Source organism: Schistocerca gregaria, chromosome 4 (genome assembly GCF_023897955.1).
Source record: "Schistocerca gregaria isolate iqSchGreg1 chromosome 4, iqSchGreg1.2, whole genome shotgun sequence".
Classification (NCBI taxonomy): Eukaryota; Metazoa; Arthropoda; class Insecta; order Orthoptera; family Acrididae; genus Schistocerca; species Schistocerca gregaria.
Window position 1 is genome coordinate 402,803,880 of NC_064923.1, and position 25,089 is coordinate 402,828,968.

General features: G+C 38.9%; 1 protein-coding gene across 1 annotated transcript in view; it reads left to right on the forward strand.

The window, feature by feature from the left end:
- Window positions 1-25,089, forward strand: part of LOC126267506 (alpha-L-fucosidase-like) — a 93,987-nt gene that overhangs the window by 12,632 nt on the left and 56,266 nt on the right. The window contains exon 2 of the mRNA XM_049972803.1: window positions 15,802-15,943. Coding sequence (XP_049828760.1) covers window positions 15,802-15,943 — 142 coding nt within the window. The remainder of the gene's footprint in view (window positions 1-15,801; window positions 15,944-25,089) is intronic.

Sequence of the window (25,089 nt, forward strand, 5' to 3'; positions counted from 1 at the left end):
TAATTAATCTAATCTAATCTAATTCCACAAACTGGCGCCGAGCTCCAGTACAACACAATGAAAGCACGTTTGCATGCTTGCATTCTACATTCTGGCACTTGCACCAATTATCAATGTACCAGCATTTCACATTTGTAATGGCCTACTTCGCGCTTACATTAACCAATGTACTTGAAATGTTAATCACTTACGTATGTTACCTAAACAAATGTATTCCCGCAATTTCATTACTCTACATTAATTATTTATTGGTGTTGCGATTTTTGTGCATAACAGCGTGCTACACTTGGACAGGCTTTGCAGTGCGGTACACAGCTGATAACTCCAGCTGTAGAGCTTTCTACAAAATAGATCATTTAACAACTGTAACTAAGTACTCACACAATAAACTGAAAATAACTCCTTTATATAAACATGAGCTCAGTGAAGTTATTTTGTCTACCCTCATAAGAGAACTAGGTAGGAAACGCTGGCGAGGTATGGGCTTTGTAAACAGAATAGCGAGCAGCGCTAGCGATGGGGGGCCCGGGAGAACGATACAACTGTCGTACAGAATGACAAGGCATCAATTTTCCCTATAGCAGTGTAGACCAGTCTGCAGAGATTTACTGTCCATGTGCCTTTCCTGGATTGGTATTATTACACATATCTGTATTCCACGCAGTGGAAAGTAAACACTGCACTCTACACAGTCAGTAATCAGACGAGCTGCGGAAGGGATCGTATGACTTTGTGAAGCATCCTATCATTCATTGTTTCTTGTGAAGTAGAGAGACTGGGAACTCGCCAGATCGCTCTTTAGTTTGCAGACCTAGGAAGGAGGGAAGTGGTTGACCACAATCCGGTGAATTACTGTCCCTCACGTGCCTCATCCCTTCCTCACCCATCCCTCCCGGCTGCGGTGGTCTCGCGGTTAAGGCGCTCAGTCCGGAACCGCGTGACTGCTACGGTCGCAGGTTCGAATCCTGCGTCGGGCATGGATGTGTGTGATGTCCTTAGGTTAGTTAGGTTTAAGTAGTTCTAAGTTCTAGGGGACTGATGACCATAGCTGTTAAGTCCCATAGTGCTCAGAGCCATTTGAACCATTTAGCCATCCCTTCCCAGTTTGTCACACTTGCAGAACACAATTTATCCTTTAATGCGGTTCTTCTCCACTTAAATGTAATACACCCATTTAATATTTGTTATTAACCTACATCATTTAACAATAAACATTAATTTTACGCCATTACAACACAACTTTTAATATTCTACGATTTTTCTATCTTCTGCAACGCGAAAACTATTAGTCCTAGAGAAAAAAATGATTAGAACCTTTTTTTGTAGTGAACTGAACGTAGTTTACTTTTTAACTCGGAACAATTTTCGCTAGAAGCCGCGGTTTTGGAGTTGTTTAAGAAAGACATTAAAAATGACCCTTTAAACGCCCTGCAACCACACCCTGTGCTCACAAACCACCGGTCAGTATTTCTACCTCCTGCCTACCACTTACAAAAATCTGCGGCTACTCGAAATTTTCCCCAATTTTCCTTCGTTGAGCGGACGATAAGGATGTGAACAAATAGTATGTCACCGCATAGGAAACACAATCTTTCATTGAAAACTATTTTTGCGTTTATGCAATGCTTAATTTATAAACTTTTAGGAGCCAGAGCGCACCTCTTCAACCTCCTCACAACCACCTCCCCCCCCCCCTCAAAAAAAAAAAAATTGTACAAGTTTCGATTCTTGAAAATTTATGATAAAACTTACAATGAGAAATCATTTTTTTACAGAATACTGTTCTGAAATTGAGGTGTATGAAAAATAATTTCATATTCCGGCAATCAAAATAACAAAACCACAAGATTTAATATACCGGGTGATCAATAAGTCAGTATAAATTTGAAAACTGAATAAATCATGGAATAATGTATATAGAGAGGTACAAACTGACACACATGACTGGAATGACATGGGGTTTTATTAGAACCAAAAAATACAAAAGTTCAAAAAATGTCCGACAGATGGCGCTTCATCTGATCAGAATAGCAATAATTCGCATAACAAAGTAATACAAAGCAAAGATGATGTTCTTTACAGGAAATGCTCAATATGTCCACCATCATTCCTCATTAATAGTTGTAGTCGAGGAATAATGTTCTGAACAGCTCTCTAAAGCATGTCCGGAGTTATGGTGAGGCATTGGCGTCAGATGTTGTCTTTCAGCATACCTAGAGATGTCGGCCGATCACGATACACTTGCGACTTCAGGTAACCCCAAAGCCAATAACTGAACAGACTGAGGTCTGGGGTCCTGGGAGGCCAAGCTGAGCACACGATCATCACCAAACGACGCGTGCAAGAGATCTTTCACGCGTCTAGCAATATGGGGTGGAGCGCCATCCTGCATTTTTGTTCTAATAAAACCCCATGACATTCCAAGCATGTGTGTCAATTTTTACCTCTCTATCTAAATTATTCCGTGGTTCATTAAGTTTTCAAATTTATACTGACTTTTTGATCACCCGGTAAACAACAGTTTTCACTGTTGTTCCCTTACCTGTGTCACTTTGCTCCCTGGTTCTCCTCAGTACATATCGGCCCAAGCCGGTGGACTTCATCAGTATGACGTAGTCACAACATTCAAACAGTTGTACTGTAGCTGAACATGTGCCTACTACACAGGCGCTCACAAGGGGCAGGAGGGGGAGGGGGTAGGAGACGGGGCAGTAACCCCTCCCAGAAACTGGGAACACGTATTTTATTCATCATAGAATTCTCACACTTTATAGCAACAGTTATCAGCGATTCTACTGAACTGTAGGTTTACCACTTCTAGCCCGATGGAAAACACTGTGAATGTAGGAGTCACTATATGTGCAAGTTTCGGTGATTAGAAAATTAGAGAAATTAGAGGTGTACCTACAATCATTCGCCCCACGCGCCATTTGTGAGTGAAACAGGGAAGGGGAGATCAGTTAGCAGTAACATAGGTATGCTTTGCTACACACCATCAGGTCGCTTGCGGTCTATTGATGTAGACATGTCACGGGAAATTATGACGGTTATAGTCTCCTGCAAAGGGAGAAGGGAAGGGAGCAGTTAACCCCCAGACGAATATGGAGTACAGAATTCTTATTAAAGACAGAATTCTCATACAATCCTAGTAGCAATCCCCGTGATTCTGCAGAACCTCTCATGTAGCCAATTGTAGCATTATGTGTCTGATTGCAGTGAGATATTGCTAAGACAATTACCACTTTTTTTCGAAAACGTAACACCAGATATTGGATTATAGAACTCTAGTTTCTTTCGTTTGGAAATTGTTCGTTTCCGATAACAATGAGCACGCAGCTGATCCGCTATTACAATAGACTGCTCTTCGTTTATTGCCTTTCTCGAAGTATTGTGACAAGTTGGCTACGAGACGTTTCCTAACAGTTTTGGAATCAAATTCCCCTTCGCAGGTGTCTTAAGAGTGACCATCAAGAACCTAAATTCAGCACTTCTTGGAGCATTGTTCGATTTCACAGAACGCCACGTGTGGTACCGTGTGCACTCAGGTGTGCATTAAAATTTGTTCTGCGCATTATCAGTTTGCGGGAAGATTAATCACTGGTTATTTTTGTTTATAACCAACAGTACTCCCACTTCATATGATTTCGCCCTTCAGGTTTCATTCTTTGTTCTTTTCTTCCAATATGCTTTCATTTGTTCACTATGTTTCTTCTTTCGCTTTTCAGACGATTTTGAACCAGTCTTTTAGCTAACCTGCCTACGAATCCTTCTATTTTCAATACTTTTTCCCGAAAGGCTTCTCTGTTGTTTGTATCTTCTGTTTTTGTATTGTTTCTTTCTAAACACTTATTTAGTTCGTTGAAACCGCTTGTGAACTTCTTACTCCACAAGTATATGAAAGTCTTATTAGTTAATCTACTGTCTAGCATTCGAAATAACTGTCCAAAAAACATGGGTCTTCTTTTTCTCATTACGTTTGAAATATTTTCTATATTTTGGTATATTTCAGCATTACATTTGATGCTTTATTAACTAGTTTATTGATCATTTTGTTGGATACATGTCATGTGTAATTGTAGAAGGATATATTTTTACATGTCAGCTTCAGAAATGTCACATTGGCAATCATTTTAATAGTACAAAAAAGTGTACTTTGAAGGAATCAGCTCACACTTAACATTTTTAGTATCAGAGTAATCTAACTATAACAAATGTAAATATTGACTGCGTAACCATCAATTCTCTGGAACAGCCTATAATAATTTTTTGGAAGACCACCATAATTTAGTTATTATGGCATGACATGGATTGCCAGGTGTTTGGATTCGTGCCATTCTGTTCGTATAGTATGTGTTTGTTCAGCACTGTGATTGATTATCATTTTTAAAATTCCGCTCATATCATTAAATTATCCAAAGGATAATGACGATTCCACGTAGCAATGCCTGTACGAAAGGCGTATTCAGTCACATATGTAGTCTGACACTAGAAACAAGAATATGGTAAAAGCAGAATTATAATTATGCATTCGTTGCAATTTGAAATTGGAAATATGCAACGACTTTTGCCAAAAAATTAAATGTAATAAAATTTGTTGAAAGCTGTAACTAGCAACAATAAACATGATTTTTAAAGTTTACTAAGTCTTTCATAGTGTTCGCCATCAGTTCAGCAGACCATTTCTTCAAGCAATGTTTGGTAGTTTTGTCAATTTAATCTGCAAATAAAGGCATGATACATCTCGAAACTGATCAAGTAATTTGTATCAAAAATGGTCATTTTAGAGTCTGCCCACTCTCTGGAAAAATTTCGGCAGACGCCTGTGGTCCGATATTAATTATTAAAGTATTTAGCGGTGAAGACATTCCCTGTTCATCGGGGTCACGTACAAATCCGAAATCCTGAAGGGTTAGGAAAGATACATGATGTGACATAGGACACGGAGTCAGATGTTTAGTACACGCTTTAAATGTCATTTGCCTTCTACTCCTTGAGTTGTATTACAACTAAGATGATCTAAATTCATGTTCATTACTACAAATAAGTAACACATTTGAACATGAGCACAATTGAACAAAACGGCAAATTGTAGTTACTTAGTTCACGGGCACTGTTTTAAATCTCCGGTGCTGACAGTTCCCGTGAATTAAAAAAAAAGAAAGAAAAAAAAACAAAAATTCATAGGAGGTGCCAGAATGATAGTCCAGCCTCAACCCCTGCGTTTATGTATCGCAACAATATCACTGCCATTAATTATGCACCACCAAACATCGTAAGTCAGCTGACTTTGCTAATATAAAACCACTACAATACCCATAGTCAAATGTGAAAACTGCCACTGCTTGATTGCTTCAGCTTTTTTTAAAAAGAAAAATGAGGAGATGCATTAATATCACACGAGAAACTGATTGAAACTAAGAATAATTCAACGCTGGGCACATTGTTTTCAGAAAAGCGTAACATACAAAGGATTTCCAGTGTAACCATGAAAAGACTGAACCAAGAAATTAAAGAAATCACCTTCGAGGTGATTCATAATGTATGAATACAGTATATGCTCCAAAACCCTACTGCAAACCGACGTCAATGATATAGGTCTGTAGTTGGATGGATTACCCCTACTACCCTTCTTAAACACTGGTGCAAACTGCACAATTTTCCAATCTGTAGGCACAGATCTATCGGTGAGCGAACGGTTGTATATGAGTGCTAAGTAGGGAGCTACTGTATCAGCGTAATCAGAAAGAAACCTAATCGGTATACAATCTGGACCTGAAGACTTGCCCGTATCAAGCGATTTGAGTTGCTTCGCAACCCCTAAGGTATCTACTTCTAAGAAACTCATGTTAGCAGATGTTCGTGTTTCAAATTCTGGAATATTCCATTCGTCTTCCTTGGTGAAGGAATTTCGGAAAACTGCGTTCAATAACTCCGCTTTAGCGGCACAGTCGTTGATAACAGTACCATCGGCACTGCGCAGCGAAGGTATTGACTGCGTCTTGCCGCTTGTGTACTTTACATACGACCAGAATTTCTTCGGATTTTCTACCAAATTTCGAGACAATGTTTCGTTGTGGAACCTATTAAAGGCATCTCGCATTGAAGTTCGTGCCAAATTTCGCGCGTCTGTAAATTTTAGCCAATCTTCAGGATTTCGCGTTCTTCTGAACTTCGCATGCTTTTTCCGTTGCCTCTGCAACAGCGTTCGGATCTGTTTTGTGTACCACGGGGGATCCATTCCATCTCTTACCAATTTATGGGGTATGAATCTCTCAATTGCTGTTGCTACTATATCTTTGATTTTGAGCCACATCTCGTCTACATTTACATAGTCAGTTCAGAAGGAATGCAGATTGTCTCTTAGGAAGGCTTCTAGTGACACTTTATCCGCTTTTTTAAATAAAATTATTATCAGCTCTGGATTGTTTGTGGCTAAGAGGTCAAGTATGTTTTCGCAACCATTTACAATTCGCGTGGGTTCGTGGACTAACTGCTCGAAATAATTTTCGGAGAAAGCGTTTAGGACAATCTCGGAAGATGTTTTCTGCCTACCACCGGTTATGAACAAGTATTTTTGCCAACATATCGAGGGAAGGTTGAAGTCCCCGCCAACTATAGCTGTATGTTGTCTTAGAGCTCTATTCGGTGTGAATTCATGTGGGTTTCTTTCATCATTCATTTGTTCCAATTATCATATGCACTTTAAATGGTATATTTATCGAAACATCAAGAGGTTGCAATTGTGAAGCAAGACCCCCCCATGATAACAGCAAGCTCTGTAGTTTTCTGTCCTGGTTTCTCTTTCAAAGGATTTTTCAAATAACTTCTAAACTGATCTAGCACAAGAAGAGAACTCTTCAATAAATAAAGCATCTTTCCTTCTCTGCCACACTCTGTTTATCCATAATTTCATACCAGTCTTGTCCATCCAACTTTAGTCATGTACGTGTGAACAATATCTGGCAGTATTTCAGAAGATTTTGGCATTATCTTGCAGTTGAAAATGATCATTGGATTAAGTTTAGTGCTGTCAGTACAACATGAAGGGACAACAGTGTAATGCATTTCTTGTGTCCACTTGTGTTTAAAGCTAAAGTTTTAGCACCTTTCATGGCAACGGCTCCATTACTCGGCACATTAAATGTCAGAGGAGTTTCATCCATATTCACTGTGTGGCTTAGTCCCACACTGGTTTTTCTTCAATGTTGAATAATAAAGTGATGGAAAGACAATATTTTCTCTTCATACTCTTGAGGCATTTTCTGAGATATTTTAGTTCTGGCTCACATGCTAAGTCCGTGATGCTTCATAAACATATAGCACGTCTGTTAAGTTCCACTGTGGCGCTAACTTAAGATTGTGTTTTGAATCATCTTTTTATTAATTCCAGTGCCATTTTGACAGTGTCCTTGAATTCATTTCAGTAGGCCACCTTCTAGTTTTTACCGTTTTGTATTCACTCCTATATTTGCACTTTTAGTCTTCCTCATTTTTTTCGTTACTTCTTTACCAGCCTGCCAATCACAAATGGATTTTTCTGTTGGTGGATGGCCGAAATGCTGCTCAGCTGCCCTGTTTCCATGTTCTTTTTCATAGGTCTATTCTATTACTTTCAATTTATAACCATCATATGAATATCACTTTATTTTTTTCCATTATGAAACTAGCTACTAACAAAAATATTGTACTGTTACCGATAACAAAAGTCACTTTCACTTCACTTTTGCTACCAGTTGAATGCAATGTTGTCAGGTAGAGTTAAATTTCTCGCGGCATTGAATAAATGGCCATTTTTAAGACTGTCAGGAATTTTAAATCAAACGCTAGTCATTTTTCTATTAATTTCGAGTGTAAGATGCGCTGAATTTTGGAAGCAATTTTTCAAAGTGAAAAGTGCACCTTATAATCCACAAAATATGGTAGTAGGAGACCATGTACTAAGTCTCTGTTAGACACAAACTCTTCATAAATTAGTGATCCAAATATTTTGTGTCTTTTGGCCTCCACTGCTTGCCAATGGAAGATTAAATGTTGTGCAGTTTCATCCCTCAGACAGTTTGCACTTTGGAGCTTCTTTCTCTATACCCACTGTGTGCAGGTCTTCCCTGAAGTTCCTATAGCCAGTCATTAAACCTACCATGAATTTAATCTGCCTGCTGTTCAATATTGCAGAACGTCTCTTAAAACTTGATTTTGACATCATTAGCTTGTGATATTTGGTTTTCTGGTTTTTAGTTAAATATTCTTCAAGCTACCTTCTGATCCAGCCATGTAATTTAGATTTTACTGTCGTCATAGTGATAGTTAAGACAGGTTCCTGTCCAACAAACGGAGTCATCATGCCTATTCTGGCCAAGAATTTTTAGCATATTTGCAGCCCTGTCAGCAACTGTGATAGACTAATATATTGAAAAATCCGCCACAGTTGTGAAAATTTTCTGGTCTTGACTCAGGTTTTGGCTAGAATAATATAGCCTTCTTCAGAAGTATAAAATTACTATAACGTGCCAGAGTAAGACACAGTCAACATTAAAAATTAGAACCTATAGTACTGTGGTACGATGTCAAATTAAAACTAATTTGACATCGTACCACGGTACTATAGGTTCTAATTTTTAATGCTGACTGTGCCTTACTCTGGCATGTTATAGTAATTCTAGGTGAAACCTGGGTCAAGACCAGAAAAATTTCACAACTGAGGCTGATATTTCAATATATTTTTCCTATCCTGGCCAGTTTATTGGCTTGTTCACTGCCACTAATTCCAGAATGACCAGCAACCAACAGCAGGTTTACTTTGTTGGTTTCCCCTACTCTCACAAGTGCGTTTGGGCATTCTGCAATGATATTTGATCTTACTACAGGGCCTGATGAGACTTTGGGGCTGCTTGTCTGTCTGAATGAATATAGATGCTACGATCAGTGCAGCATCCTGAGTTGATTCTCCTCTGCGCACATTCGAATTGTGAATATCTCTGCCTGGAATACTGTACCCAGTTTCCCTAGAGAGACTGTCCTCTTTAGCCTAGGCTGCATCCCATATGCCCTCGCCCCAGCACCTTCATCTGTTTTTGACCCATGGATGGTATCATCATTCATTCTTCCACTGCTTCATGCTTCCATTTGTTACACTGAAAGATTTATTGAAGCAGCTGGAAGCAGTTATTTAGTGAGCCAATATTTCCCTGATCATTCCTATAGTCACTGTATGCTCCTGCAGCTGTCCCAGTTGTAACCCAAAGATATACTGGGGGCAGGTCCAGCATGGTCTCCATCCAAGCAGTGTATGTACAGCTAATTCCACCTGTTATGGCTTAGCACACCAATCTCTGCACCTTTCCAAGCACCTTAGCAGCTGCCTTTTCTTTTGCTTTATTTCACCATGGTGTAGCCCTATAAATTACTTGCCTCATTTCAGAGATGCATATCCAGTACATGCTTCTGGGATTTCGACCCCAGTTTTTAGCACAGGCTCTTCAAGTGCACATCAGAGTGCCTTTTGCCCTAGAACCTGTAGTCTTTATATAATGAGCTACTGTTAGTTTCACATCGAAGGTTACCCCTAGGTACATTACTAACCGCTCTGCTGATAGAATTTCCTCGAAGACTTAAGATCACAGTATGTGTCCTGGATATGTTTCCTTGTTAACGGTACTATGACAGTTTTCCTAGGACTGACCCTTAACTCCTGTTTTCTACACCAGTTTTGCACATTGGTCAGAGTGCTTGTTCTAGTAGCACTAGCAAATGTGCCAAGTATTACAATGACTTAAGTTGTCTATGCATCATTGGCAAAAGTAACCTCTAGCATTTAACTCCTTGATCATCTCATTCATTAACAGGTGCCACGTAGTGGGGACTCTTTCTAATAGTGTTGATCACGATTTTCACATCCACATGGTAGTTTCTACCTTTCGTCTATGAGCCATGGTCTTAATCCACCTACCTAAAATGGTCTCAATGGCATGCTCTCCTGCAGTTCTACCTATGAATTTGAAGGTTGTATTGCTAAAAGTCCCTTCAGTATCCAGCAAAATACAGAGAGCACTTCCCTCAAAGTGTAGAGCTGATTTGCATGGTTCATATGTATGTTGGTTTTCACGTACAGGAACCTCAGTTAACCTCCTTTCCCTAACAAGCACATTAACTAGTTTTTCTGATGTCTTTAAAAGTCTTCATAGTTCTTCAAGCATTAGATGACCCCTGCTGATAAACTAACTCCAAACAGTCTGCATAGGAGTCTGATTAATTCCTCTTCTGCTGGTTGGAGTAGAGACTGGCAAATTTCATTTGAGTCTGTTAACATGAATGGTAGAAATGTTTCCACCACCTACTGGATTTTCTTGAAATCAACACATTCTCTGGCATTCTCTATCATTGGTTACCTGTAAATCAGTACCTCACAGGGACTGAATCTTGGTCTGTATCATCTGCCAAGGGCCTTGAGGGAAGTGAATCTTGAAGAGCATACCTAGCATCTCATGTACTGTAGTTATACACCCACAATCCTCCTTTCTAATTGCGCATTATGAATTTTTTGCTATTCTTGTGAAGATTTTATTAAGTCTGGCCCTGGCAGCTGTGCCATCCACTTTCTCACAAAACACCTTCTAAGTTGATTGTTTTGGTTGCTTAATCAAGATTGTATTTAGAAAGAGCCTTCCAATATTGTACCCATTGTTCTTTCTGTGTTGCACAATTGAAGTCTTCTTACCTGCCTCCTCCGCAATTTAATATCATTGTTATGCCAGGTACATTCCTGTGTGTGCAATTCATGGTGACTGGGCAGTTTTATAAGTACAAAGCTATATGCTGAGGTGATAAAAGTCAAGGGATGGCAATTTACACTTATACAGATGCCATATACAAGGTGTAAACAGGAAGTACGTTGGCAGAGTTGTCATTTGTACTCAGGTGATTTATATGAAAAGATTTCCAATGTGATTATGGCTGCATATTGGGTATTAACAGACTTGAATTCGAAATGGTAGTTGGAGCGTGATGCATGGGACATTCCATTTCAGAAATCATTAGGGAATTCACTGTATCAAGATCCACAGTGTCAAGAGTGTGCCAAGAATAACAAATTTCGGGCATTATCTCTCACCATAAACAATGCAGTGGCTGATGGAGTTCACTTAATGACTAAGAACAAGAGCATTGATACATTTGTCAGTGCTGACAAACCAGCAGCACGGCATGAAATCAATGTGGGATATACAACAAATGTATCCATTAGGACAGTGTATCAAAATTTGGCATTAATGGGCTATGACAGCAAATGGCTGACACGAGTGCCTTTACCAATGCCATAACATTGCCTGCAGTGCCTCTCCTGGGCTATGACAATATCAGTCGGACTATAGATGACTGGAAAACAATGACCTGGTCAGATAAGTCCCAGTTTCAGTTGGTATGAGTTATGGTAAAATTCAAGTGTGGTGCAGAACCTGTAAAGCCATAAACCCAAGTTATGTTTATATGGAATGGACTGATTCCTCTGCTCCAAATGAACTGAAAATTGACTGGAAATGTGTATGCTAAGCTGTTTGGAGTCCATTTATAGCCACCCATAGACATTATGTTCCCAAATAACAATGGAATTTTTATGGATGACAATGTGCCATGTCATCAGACCACAACAGTTCATAATTCTGGACAATATGAGCGAATGATTTGGCCATCCAGATCATCTGATATGGGATATAATTGAGAGGTCAGTTCATGCACAAAATCCTGCACCAGAAATATTTTTGCAATTATGGATGGCTATAGAGCCAGTATGGCTCAATATTTCATGGACTTATTGAGTCATTACCACATCGAATTTCTGCACTGTACTGGGCAAAAGGAGATCAGTCATGATATTGCCAGGTATCCCACGACTTTTGTCACCTCAGTGTAATGGCAGATGTTAGATCGTCTGCCATTTCCTCTAAGTCTATTGGATTGGTGACTGAAGTTTTTATTTTATGAGTTTAGGTCTGCACTATGTGAGTCCCAGTCTATTTTCCTGGGATTCCTATAGGTCATGGTCTTTTCAACACTTTTTTCAAACCCCTGTACCACTGTCTGACATAACTGCTTATTAAGATGGATTGGAAAGGTATGTCAGTTACATACTTCTTCCCCTCTATTTATGAAGGTAGGCTTCTTCCCCATATCCAAGATCTCTAGATTGCTTTCCAAAAGTTATTCAAGTAGGTACTCACTTCTGCTGTTGGTGTCACTGCTTCCTCACACCAGGACTGAGTACTAGCATCACAGTCGAATAGTTGTTTATACAGCTGCAAGCAGCTGTCTACTAATGTCCTCACTTCCTTGGAAGGATGTACATTGTCCTCATAAGGAAAGTAAGCTGAGGCCAGTACAAATTTCCTCATACTTCATCCCTCATGTTGTTTCATCCTGGTAGTCTTTAAATCCCTGGAGCAGGAGTTCACTATCAGCATGAATGAAATCCCATTCTTAACATGAATACATGTTCTGAGTCTTTAGATTTCTAGTGTAAGACTTACCTCCAGTTCCTCCATGGCCTGATGTGGCCCCTGTAGAGGAGCAGTCAAGTGAAAATGTGACAGATAGAAAAAAGTAAGTAAAATTTTCATTGTTTCAAAAATAACCACCATAACTGTTAATATATTTAGTCCACTGTTAGAGAAGATGGTCAGTTCCTTCATGAAAAAATGTTTACAGTTGCCTGTGGGACCATGATTGTACACAGGAGTGTACCTCTTCACTTGAAGCAAATCAACAAGCACAGAAGTCTTTCTTCAGGGCTCACAGAGGATGTGTGAGCATTTCCCAAAGGAAGTTCTGCAGTGTAGAGCCCTCTAAACAAGATCCTCCTGCTGTGAGATGGTGTTATAAGTGGATGTCCCGATTGTATTACCAGCATCCTAAATACTGAGACAGCTTTACTATAGGTCTATTGCCCTGTTTCCTGCCTTAGCTTTTTTGGATCCAATTATCCTAGGAAGTGGGAGTAATGGACTCATCCCTGTCTTGGAAGTAAAAGGGGTCTGTTCATCCTCTTTAATCTGAGACAGTTTTTTTGAGGAAATATTAGGTTCAAGACTTTTAATTGTGTCCACTTGTTCTTAGGAAGACTTCTTCACTTCCTTTTCTCTTTGTTCTCTTAAAAGTGTCTCCCCATGAACCCAAGACAAGTTTCTGATCTTGATGTTGTCCAATTTCTCCATGATATTTTCCACTCCTCGGATGGGTCTACCCCCAGTCCATTGGCAGAAACAGCTTCTGTCGGTTCAACATCTGATGATCAGGTTTTTGAGGCACCATCAAGTCCCTCAGTTCTTAAATCTATTTCTGTGTTCTCCATTTTGGTCACATGAGAATTGGGGATATATCTTGTTGACACCATCAGAGTCCCATACCAGTGAAAGCCTCAGTACTCAGGGAGGTCAGCAGGTACCTCTATGGCTTCATTCACATCACATTTTCTGTGTGCCATACACCTTCAGTATGGGTCACATCATAAATTGGGGAAAAGGGCTATGAAAAAGGAACATGAAAAGAGTGTGGGTAGAGATGGTTCATTGTGGGGCATGCTTCATTGGATTCATCTGCTGAGACCTGTCCAGCTACGCTACTGTTAGCATAACAAACTTTTCCCCCACAAAGCCATTGGCACAATAAGGTGATGTCCATGGAGAGGACTTGTCTTGACAGTATGTTGAGATCAGTCTTTGTTGTTCATGTTTCCTCCCCATGTTTCCGAGGTCCTTAATTTAGGTATTACAAAGTTTGATTTTGGATATGATTGTTTCAATGAACAAATTGTTTCTTGCAGTTTCCAATAAAAGTTTTTCTTATTACCTATATTGAAATTTTCATCATCATTAAAATACATGGGTGATTTTCTGTCACATCTTGCAGTGCTTGTGTCTGATCTTAAACTCCAACCACTCACTTATTACACTTATCCTCTACAGTCCCGATGATCTGACCAAAGTATGACACCCCCCCCCCCCCCCCCCAAAATCTTCCATATACAGGTTGGCAACAATGAGTGATAAAGGGCTCCTCATCACAATTTATTTGTCTGTTCACAGAACAAGTGATTGAACAAAAAGTAAGTGGAAGTCAACAGATGTTGAAATATGTTCACTAATTTTATATAAAACCTAACCTCAGTTAACCATAATGAGCTGGTCACAGAAATTTGAGCGAAGAGAGAGATACCACATCAAAACTTACTATAATATCAGAGTCATTCAAATGTAGCTCCTCTTATTGACATAAGATATTTATTGATTGTTAATGTGATCCATGCACCAACTTACTGCTGGGTGTTGAACAGATTTAAGGTGTTTTGCTGCATCATATGTTGGAGCACCAATGCTGGAATACTCACACAGGAAAGCTGTGAGTAAGTTGGTAAGAGTTTTATATTTCCTAAAGAAATTGGAGGATTGTGTGAGTAAAGAGTTCTGTTTATGGCATACTGTGCCTTTTTCCATACACACTTACAACATGGAACACTACTTTGGGGAAACTCTGATGGGGCAAAAGAAGTCTTTCTGTGGTAGAAGAAAGCCACATGTAGTTTTGGTTCAGTACTGTAACTTAACTCTTTGCACACAACACTTTGTTGAGCACAAAATACTTACAGTCCCCAGTCTATACATACTCAATGTACTTATGCAGATACTCATGCACACCAAATAATGTCCAACATGTGAGATTAGATCAGATATGCACGCATATGGAACTAGAAACAAAAACTTACTAGAAATTCCTTGGACTCGATTAAGAAAAGTCAAAAGTAATTTTTTACATGTTGGCAAAATATTTTTCAACAGCATGTCATAAAACACAAGGGAACAGCATGGAAACAAATTTAAAATGGTGATACAGTGGTAGTTGAAAGAAAAGGCATTTTATAACACAAATGACTTTGTAGAAAATGAAAAAAAGATACCCTTTTATTACAACTTAATTTGTAGTCTACATAATTTGTGTAACAAAATCAAATATGAGGTGAGTATATGATAAGTAATATATATGTAATAATATTTATATACAAAAATTATTCGAATATGGTAATTATTTATGTACTTATAATGTCTTATACAACATTACAGTTGTTTACAGCCAAATAATTCAGTTTGAATCTGAGGTTGAGTTGTCTCTTTGGTGATAGAGAGGCATGAGCACACATCTTCTACGTGACTGTCACAAACTGATTGCTTACCCTGTTACTATACTAAGAAATAAACTTTATTTTTCATCATTGTAAATTCCCTCATTTTACAAGACATTTGGAAATATAAAACTAAAACTCAGTATGTAAAGTTTAGATGCAGAGCATTTACTGTCTTTAAAATCAACTTCCATCTTTACCACATGTTAGTCTTCATCAGCTTTTTTTCTGAGGGAATGTAGTTATAAGTCATTACAGTGGAGTTTTTTGTGATGCCTATTGTTTGTAATTAAATTTATCTTTGGTTTCCATAGATCCCAAGAAAAACCTAACCAAGTTCTTTAAAATATTGTAACCTTTTGTTTTGCTTGTCATCTGATGAGCAAACATTCAATATATCACCCACTTGAATTATGTGCAAAGCAAAATCCAAATTTTGCACTGATAATTATGAGTAAAGTAATTAAAAAAGCTTACTTTTTATTCTTTTTCGGTATTTTATAACATCCTACTTAACACATAATGTCTTGCTTAACATGTATGTTTATACTTACATTATGAGATCAGTTTTCACATATGTCTAAAATTTTCATTTCAGATAATTACTGTGTAATTTTGTAACATTTCAACTTCCTTAGGTTCAAACAATCAAGAGTACATTGATTTTATGGAAAAGAATTATAAGCCTGGCTTCACCTACCAAGACTTCGCCAGTGATTTCACTGCAGAATTTTATGATCCAGAAGAATGGGCAGAACTGTTCCAGAGCTCTGGTGCAAAGTAAGTAGGCTGCTCTAAATCTTCAAGCATGAACTAGTGACAGACAATGATTGTGTAAAATAATGAAATCTTCATTCATAATGCATGCAGCAAATATAAAATGATATGATTATGTCAGAATTAAGGCTAAAAATAGCAAATTAATGAAAATGAGTACTCTCATAGTGAGGGACCTTCACTTCCTCCTCTTGTTGATTTGGATTCCTGTATGACATATGTTCTACTTTATTATCTTTGTATGTTATAATGAACAAAATGCTAGCATAAAATTTAATCTATCCCACAATAAATTCATATAATTACTTGAAAATAGCTTTACGCATAAGCTAATCAGAAAGGACACTAAACAGCCATGTAAAAAACCATGGACCTCTAGAAGAATTAAAGTATCTTGTGAAAGGAAAAAGGAAATGTATCTTTTGGCAAGAACAGGTAGGGACCCTGCAGCAGTTACACACTACTAGAACTATTCAAAATTACTAAGAAAGTTTGTTAAAATGAAGGAAGATGCACATCATGTCAGAAATTAGTCATTCTGACAACAGATGTACCATTATATGGAATGTAGTGAAACAAGAGACAGGACAACCAGCCACAGAACAAGACATCACTGTTGAACTGAATGGTAGGGCTATATATGACGAGTCACAAGTAGCAAATGTATTTAATAATCATTTCTTAAATATAGTGGAAAGCAAGGGGACAAACAGTTCAAGATAAAAATCACAGCAATATGTTCAAAACGTCTCTCATAAATTCAGTCATATATATTTGTTACCAACTTCTCTTTTTAAAATTAAGAATATAACATTTTCTCTCAAAAATAAAAGCTCATCTGGTTTTTATAGTGTTTCCAATAATGTACTAAAGATTTTTTCCCATCTAATAAGCCCAGTCTTACCTGAAATATGTAATGCATCACTAACGCAAGACATTTTCCCAGAGTCACTGAAGTATACAGTTGTTAAACTCCTCTTTAACAAAGCTGGTAAGAGACATACGAATAACTACTGACCTGTTTTGCTGCTGACATCATATTGCAAAATTTTTGAGGTGATCTATTGTAGAATAGTATCTTATCTTGTCAACAATAATATCCTCAGCAAATCACAGTTTGGGTTGAGAAGGGTTGCTCTGTTAAGAATACCATTTACATGTTTATTCACCATATCTTACAAGCATTCAATAATAAAATAGCACTGGTTGGTATTTTCTGCAAACAATCTAATGCATTTGACTGTGTGAATGGTAGTATTTCCAAGACAGATTGAAGTTTTATGGAAATGATGGTATAGCTAACCAATGGAACAATCATAGTTAACCAAAAGAATTCAACCAATATAGTCTGGTGATATAATTCTGACTGAGATGATATCATATATGTTGTTTCCCAAGGCTCAGTCCTAGGCCCACTACTGTTCCTCATATATATAAATCATCTTTTGTCTGATGTGCAACAAGCACAATTAGTTCTTTTTGCAGATGACAGTAGTATTGTAATCTACTGAGGCATACGTACAGAAACGGAAGAAATAGGTAACAAAGTTATTAAAAGTGTCATTGAATACACACACACACCAGCCCACCCACCCACACACACAAATGCAAACGCAACTCACACATATGACTACAGTCTCAGGCAACTGAAACCACACTGCGAGCAGCACCACCAGTGCATGATTTCGACAGCTGCCACCTGTTCCATACTAGCGTACCAAGAAGTCCCTTCTGTACAGCCATCCATGGTCATCACATCTACAGTGACAAATGGTTCCACTTGAAATTTACCTAGGGTCTCCCTGAAGCCTTCATAGACCGTAATTATCCTCTCAAACGTGTACAAAAACAAGTCTCCTATGCCTGATCTTTCCAGTCTCCCACCACCTCCCAAACTCCCAATGTCCAGCCACAAAGGAACATTCCTCTCATAATTCAGTACCACCCAGGTCTGGAGCAACTGAATTACATACTCCACCATGGTTTCAACTATCTTTCATTGTACCCTGAAATGACAAAAGTCCTGCCCACTATCCTTCCCACCCCTCCCACAGTGGTATTCCGCTGTCCACCAAACCTACACAATACACTCGTCCATCCTTACACAACACCTGCTTCCAACCCTGGCTCATACCACTGTAATATGCCTAGATGCAACACCTGTCCCATGCATCCTCCCACCACTAACCTACTCAAGTCCGGTCACTCATGTCAACTATCCCATCAAAGGCAGGGCTACCTGTGAAGCCAGTCATGTGATCTACAAGCCAAGCTGCAACCACTGTGCTGCATTCTATGTGGACATGACAGCCAAAAACCTGTCTGTCCACATGAATGGCCACTGTCAAACTGTGGCCAAGAAACAAGTGGACCACCCTGTTGCTGAACATGCTGCCAAACATGACATCCTTCACTTCAATGACTGCTTCACAGCCTGTGCCATATGGATCATCTAAGCTGCAGCACTTCACTGTCCATCACCCCAACCATACCATCCCTCCCCCTCCCTGCCCCAGCCTTCTCCTTACTCCACCCAGTCACCACTCCCATCGAGCACTGGTGCTGCTGTTCGCAGTGTGGTTTCAGATGCCTGAGACTGCAGTTTTGTGTGTGAGTTGCATGTGTGTGTGTGTCTGTGTGTGTGTGTGTGTGTGTGTGTGTGTGTGTGTGTGTCTATGTCTGTTGTCTATTGTTGATGAAGGCCTTAATCACAGAAAGCTTCATTTGTGACAGTCTTTTTGTTGTGCCTATCCGCGACTCAGCATCTCTGCTACATAGTGAGTAACAACTTTCCTTTTCATAATATTGTTACAGTCTATCCTGGATTTCCATTGTTTAAAAAGAAACAACATTTTCATATGCTGGAAGTGGTGGAAACTGAAAAATTCTTAGGTGTCCATATTGATGAGAATTTAAATTAGAAAAAGGGCATTTTGCAATTCCTGAAACAACTTAGTTAAGCCGCAATTACACTTATAATTATTGTAAAACTTGGGGAGGTACAAATCAGGAAGTTGACATATTTTGCATATTTTCATTCAATAATGTCTTATGGCCTAATGTTGTGGCATAACTCATCTTTTAGAAAGAATGTCTTTGTTGCACAAAAACATGCCATAAGAATAATACCTGGTCCTCGCCCATGATCATCTAGTAGACTTGTTTAAGGAGTTGGGCATTCTGACTGCTGCTTCACAGTATATTTATTCCATTGTGAAGTTTGTTGTAAATAATCCTCTACATTTCAAAAGGAACAATGATGTAAATAATTACAGCACCCGAAGGAAAAATCATATTTGTTGCTTCACATTAAAGTGCACAATGCTGCAACAAAAATTTTTGATCACTTGTCCAGAGATATAAAATGTATGACAGACAGCTAAGTTGAATTTGAAAACAAATTGAAGAAGTTTGTCCTTCTTCCATAGAAGAGCTTCTATTACCATAATGTGTACAAGCTGGTGGATAGGAATTACTAACTCACATTTGTATATCTTTTTTCTCCTTGTAAAATAAATAAATAATAGAAAAAACAACAACAATAACTTAGAAATGATCATAATATAACCATATGTATAAATTAATTTGTGATGTAAATGTAAAATGACTAATTCTGCATCATCACAAGCTATCGCGCAAAGTGATCCTTGGAACATGTAACTAACTTTCCACATATTTTCCAGTTTAATTTATACAAAGAAGAGGTGATTATTGGCTCATTAATTCATTCATTGTGTCTCATAGGTCCCATGATGAAGACGAATCTTCAATGATGTGGACCAAGATAAATTATACATTAAGAAAGAGAAGCTTCTGATAGAAAATAATTTTGTACACTGTACAAAAATAAACTTTGCTTAACTGCTACTTACATTTTATGCTTTACAAACTAAGAATTAGGAGGAAAGACGCTACTTTGAAGTGAAAAAAGATGAAGCTGCTGCTTCTTTGTCTACATCATTTGTCACTATCTTGTATTCTAATGCTTGCTTATTATTTATGTAACTACATTCATACTTATCAAAGAATGGAAGTCATCTACATGCTGTGAAAAAGAGACTTATAATAGTGCACATAGTTTGTTGTCACACTACCAGCAAGAGCTTTCAATCCTTGATTTTAGGTTATCAGGAAACTGGTCAGAGAAATGCATAATAAGAGATTTTTTTCTTTTAAATGTGCAGAGGTCCTCAATTTCTTATTCTGTGCTAGCGACACTTGTTAGAACTTTTTAAAAGAGTAAATTGCCATATCACTGTGAATTATTGTATGTATCTTTCATACTATCCAGATTTCAGCTTTTATGCCTGTAAGCTGTTAAGGCATTTCATAGCAGGTAAAAATGGCTAACTCAGATTCTTAAGATACATGTTAAAGACATGTGTTAGCCTTGTTTATCTGCTTTGGACTGTCTTAACAGATGTGACTGAATGATGGCCTAAGACCTTTTAGCATTGTGTTTGATAATGGCATAAAAGCCAAAATCTTCAAATACAAAAGATAAATATAATAATACACAGTCAAATGATGGTTCACTTTAAAAAAAATACTGCATGACTGTGCCTCAACACCATCAAAAACTTGTCAAAACCTTTGTTCCAGGATTTGCAATCCCATCCCATGCTTCAGACATGGACACAAATTTCACATAGAAATAATTTCTTAGCCATTGAAAATAGCCTTCATAATGTGTCAGAGTTGTACACTTCAAACAACATTCTGCTGTTCACTCTTGAAGAGTAAATACTTTATTTAGTTTTTGCTGCATCACCTCAGAATTTCATTAGGCAACAAGAAGTATAAATATGCAAAATATACTCTTCTTTCCAAGTAAACACAATGAAAGGTACTTTTAAGTGCAAAAATATGTGGGATGTCCTTGACTGGTTTATACATGTGTTTACCCCATTGTAACTTGTTATCAAGGTAAACCCCAAAGAAGTTTAGATACCAGTGGGTACTAATAAATTTTTAATTATCACCTTAAGAATTCAAGTCCTTGGTTTTATATGTCTGCACTTTTAGGAAACATTACACTTTGCAAATCACTGTATCACCATTCTGGAAATTCCTGCCATACAATGGTTTCTTCATCTGAGGAAAGAGGGAAAGAGGAAGAAATTACTGTGTGCCGTATCGGAAGAATATGTGGGGAGGCAAAATTTGTTAGCCCAAAGGAGCAACATGTGTGACTGTGCCCTACATAAAATGGGCAAAAACACTCTTCCTGTGGCATAGTCAAGAAATCTGATAGTATGCTCCTGTGGTGGTTTGCCCTGTTATCAACATAATCTGTTAGCACCATACCATGACAGTCCCAGAAAGCTCTCAGCATCATTTTGTCCAGTAATGGTTGGGTTGTTGCCTTTTTCAGTGGTGGTGATTCCACATGTTTCTGAAGTTTGATTTGCTCCTTTGTTTAGACGTCATAGTGATACACTAAACATTTGTCTGTAATTAACAGGGGTCTAACTAAGTCATCTGGATTCGCCTGACATACACTCCTGGAAATGGAAAAAAGAACACATTGACACCGGTGTGTCAGACCCACCATACTTGCTCCGGACACTGCGAGAGGGCTGTACAAGCAATGATCACACGCACGGCACAGCGGACACACCACGAACCGTGGTGTTGGCCGTCGAATGGCGCTAGCTGTGCAGCATTTGTGCACCGCCGCCGTCAGTGTCAACCAGTTTGCCGTGGCATACGGAGCTCCATCGCAGTCTTTAACACTGGTAGCATGCCGCAACAGCGTGGACGTGAACCATATGTGCAGTTGACGGACTTTGAGCGAGGGCGTATAGTGGGCATGCAGGAGGCCGGGTGGACGTACCGCCGAATTGCTCAACACGTGGGGTGTGAGGTCTCCGCAGTACATCGATGTTGTCGCCAGTGGTCGGCGGAAGGTGCACGTACCCGTCGACCTGGGACCGGACCGCAGCGACGCACGGATGCACGCCAAAACCGTAGGATCCTACGCAGTGCCATAGGGGACCGCACCGCCACTTCCCAGCAAATTAGGGACACTGTTGCTCCTGGGGTATCGGTGAGGACCATTCGCAACTGTCTCCATGAAGCTGGGCTACGGTCCCGCACACCGTTAGGCCGTCTTCCGCTCACGCCCCTACATCATGCAGTCCGCCTCCAGTGGTGTCGCGACAGGCGTGAATGGAGGGACGAATGGAGACGTGTCGTCTTCAGCGATGAGAGTCGCTTCTGCCTTGGTGCCAATGATGGTCGTATGCGTGTTTGGCGCCGTGCAGGTGAGCGCCACAATCAGGACTGCATACGACCGAGGCACATAGGGCCAACACCCGGCGTCATGGTGTGGGGAGCGATCTCCTACACTGGCCGTACACCTCTGGTGACTGTCGAGGGGACACTGAATAGTGCACGGTACATCCAAACCGTCATCGAACCCATTGTTCTACCATTCCTAGACCGGCAAGGGAACTTGCTGTTCCAACAGGAGAATGCATGTCCGCATGTATGCCGTGCCACCCAACGTGCTCTAGAAGGTGTAAGTCAACTACCCTGGCCAGCAAGATCTCCGGATCTGTCCCCCATTGAGCATGTTTGGGACTGGATGAAGCGTCGTCTCACGTGGTCTGCACATCCAGCACGAACGCTGGTCCAACTGAGGCGCCAGGTGGAAATGGCATGGCAAGCCGTTCCACAGGACTACATCCATCATCTCTATGATCGTCTCCATGGGAGAATAGCAGCCTGCATTGCTGCGAAAGGTGGATATACACTGTACTAGTGCCGACATTGTGCATGCTCTGTTGCCTGTGTCTATGTGCCTGTGGTTCTGTCAGTGTGATCATGTGATGTATCTGACCCCAGGAATGTGTCAATAAAGTTTCCCCTTCCTGGGACAATGAATTCACGGTGTTCTTATTTCAATTTCCAGGAGTGTAATTGCAATATTTCTGCTACTGCCTTCATTTGGCAGGGTTTTTGAATGGATATGAACAGTCAAAGAACCCAGAAAGCAACAACTTTTCTCATTTTCAAAATATCACGTTGAAAATTAATCCATGACAGATTCTCACTTTCTCCACTTTTACCTTGATTGCAATACACCTGTATTTGAGCACCAGAGCTCCTCTTCACCTGTGATTCCTTGTTCTTCATTGGAAACTGGTTTGCTGCTTCATTCTTTGTCATTCATACTTACTTCATAAAACTGGTGGCATCTATACTATCTGCCCAATGTGGCATATAATGGTGCATTGTTGTCATACACATCCAACAATTCAGCATTTGCCATCAAATGAAGAAAATGAATTGCTGCACTACACTCAACTTTGTCAATGGATTGTGCCATTTTTCTGCTCTTATATTGGTTTGCTATGGTACTGTAACACAGGCACTTCAGTGTATATTGGAACTGCAGACATGTATTTGCAAACAAACACAAAATTAACTTTATAACTTTTTAAGTGATTATTTCAATAAAGTACAGATTGTGTTGTTAGTGTATTCTTACATGCTATTCCCTCTGATTCTCTAATATGTAGCTAAGTTCTGATATAAATGAAAAGTTCATAAGTGTAAGCTCAGTTATCTGTTTACTTTTGTTTTGTCATGTAAACAATACAGATTTAATCATTTCTATTTCTCCAGAAGTTTTGAGTCAGTATCTGAACTTTAGGAATGAACTTTCTAAGAAATAGAAGATATTAATTGAGTAGTATGGAAGTTATTCTTGTTTAATTTAGACTAAAGCTAAAATTTGTTTGCCATGAGTGAGAAATGTCTGACTTTCCATAGGATTGTTAGTTCCGGGGTGCGGTGTGAGGGTTGTGACAGTTTCTTTCTTGTGGGTGACTTTACTGATGTGGTGCTGCCATTCAGGTGGAACTACAGAAGGCAAAACAAGATCTGGAAAGATTAAGGAGGAAGAAGGGGAAAGACAAGTGGGAAACGACAGGACACCACTATCTTTCAAAAACTGTTTGAGAAGTGAGAAGTCAGAAAAAGTTGTCATCAAAAAGAAAACTTTGTATTAGGTAGTTCGGGGGGCGGGGTGTCACACTATCACAAGTGGTAAAGTACCAATGTTACAAGTGACAGAATAGCAATTTTTTCGGGGTAGGGAGGGTAGAAAAAAAATAAGTTCAGAGACAGGCTGAAAATTACATTCACATTGATAAAACAGGCAACCAGAAAGCAAATTTTAATGCATACAATTCATGCATACACCCCCTGATTGAAACTGGAGACATTCAAAAATTTGCAGAAAAATTAGGTTCATCCAGTTGTAATTTGCCCAGTGCACAAAATCAGTTTTCCTTATTGCATCAGGACTAAGGGGTAAACTTATTGAGTTGCTGATTTGTGTTGGACAACTGGAGTTGAACAAACCAGTTGATATATTTTGCCTCTCTGAACATCATGTGACCACTAGTATAGATATATTAAATGTTACAGGGTTCAATGTAGCTTCTTACTTCTTTAGAGAAAATTTGGAAAAAGTAGGACCCACCACATTTTTCATAAACAGTTCTAATTTCAAGAATACTGATATTAATTAATTTTGCTCAGCGCAGCACTTAGAAGCTATTGCAACAGAAGTAGTGTTTTGCAATAAGTCCGTTATAATAGGAAGTATATAAAAGCACCTTTAGGAAACTTAAACCTCTTCAAAAGAAATCTGGAAGCTCTGTTGTCCCATCTCACAGTAAGAAACAAGGAATTAGTGGTTGCTGGTGATTTTAATATGGATTTATTGCAAAGGCCTGCTAGTAAACAATTATTGCAATCTGTAACACTGTCATTCAGTTTAATTCCTACTGTGACCTTTTTAACTAGGGTATGTAAAGGCTCTGATACTGCTATTGATAATATCTTTGTTGACAAATCTAGGGGAAAAAGTCATTTCACAAAACCAATAGCAAATGGGCTACCTAATCATGACATGTAGCATCTTATGTTAAATGCTGAAACTTGCCAGGATAAAAAATCTATCAAATCACTCAAAAATTGAGAATTTTAGGAGCTTGCTCAAAGACATGAACTGAATAGGTATTTATAGTACTTGTGATTTAAGTGGAAAACACAAATCATTTATTAATCAATCTACTTTCTCTTTTGAAAGTTATTTTCCTCTAAAGCTAACCCAAATCAAACAGAAATCTAAA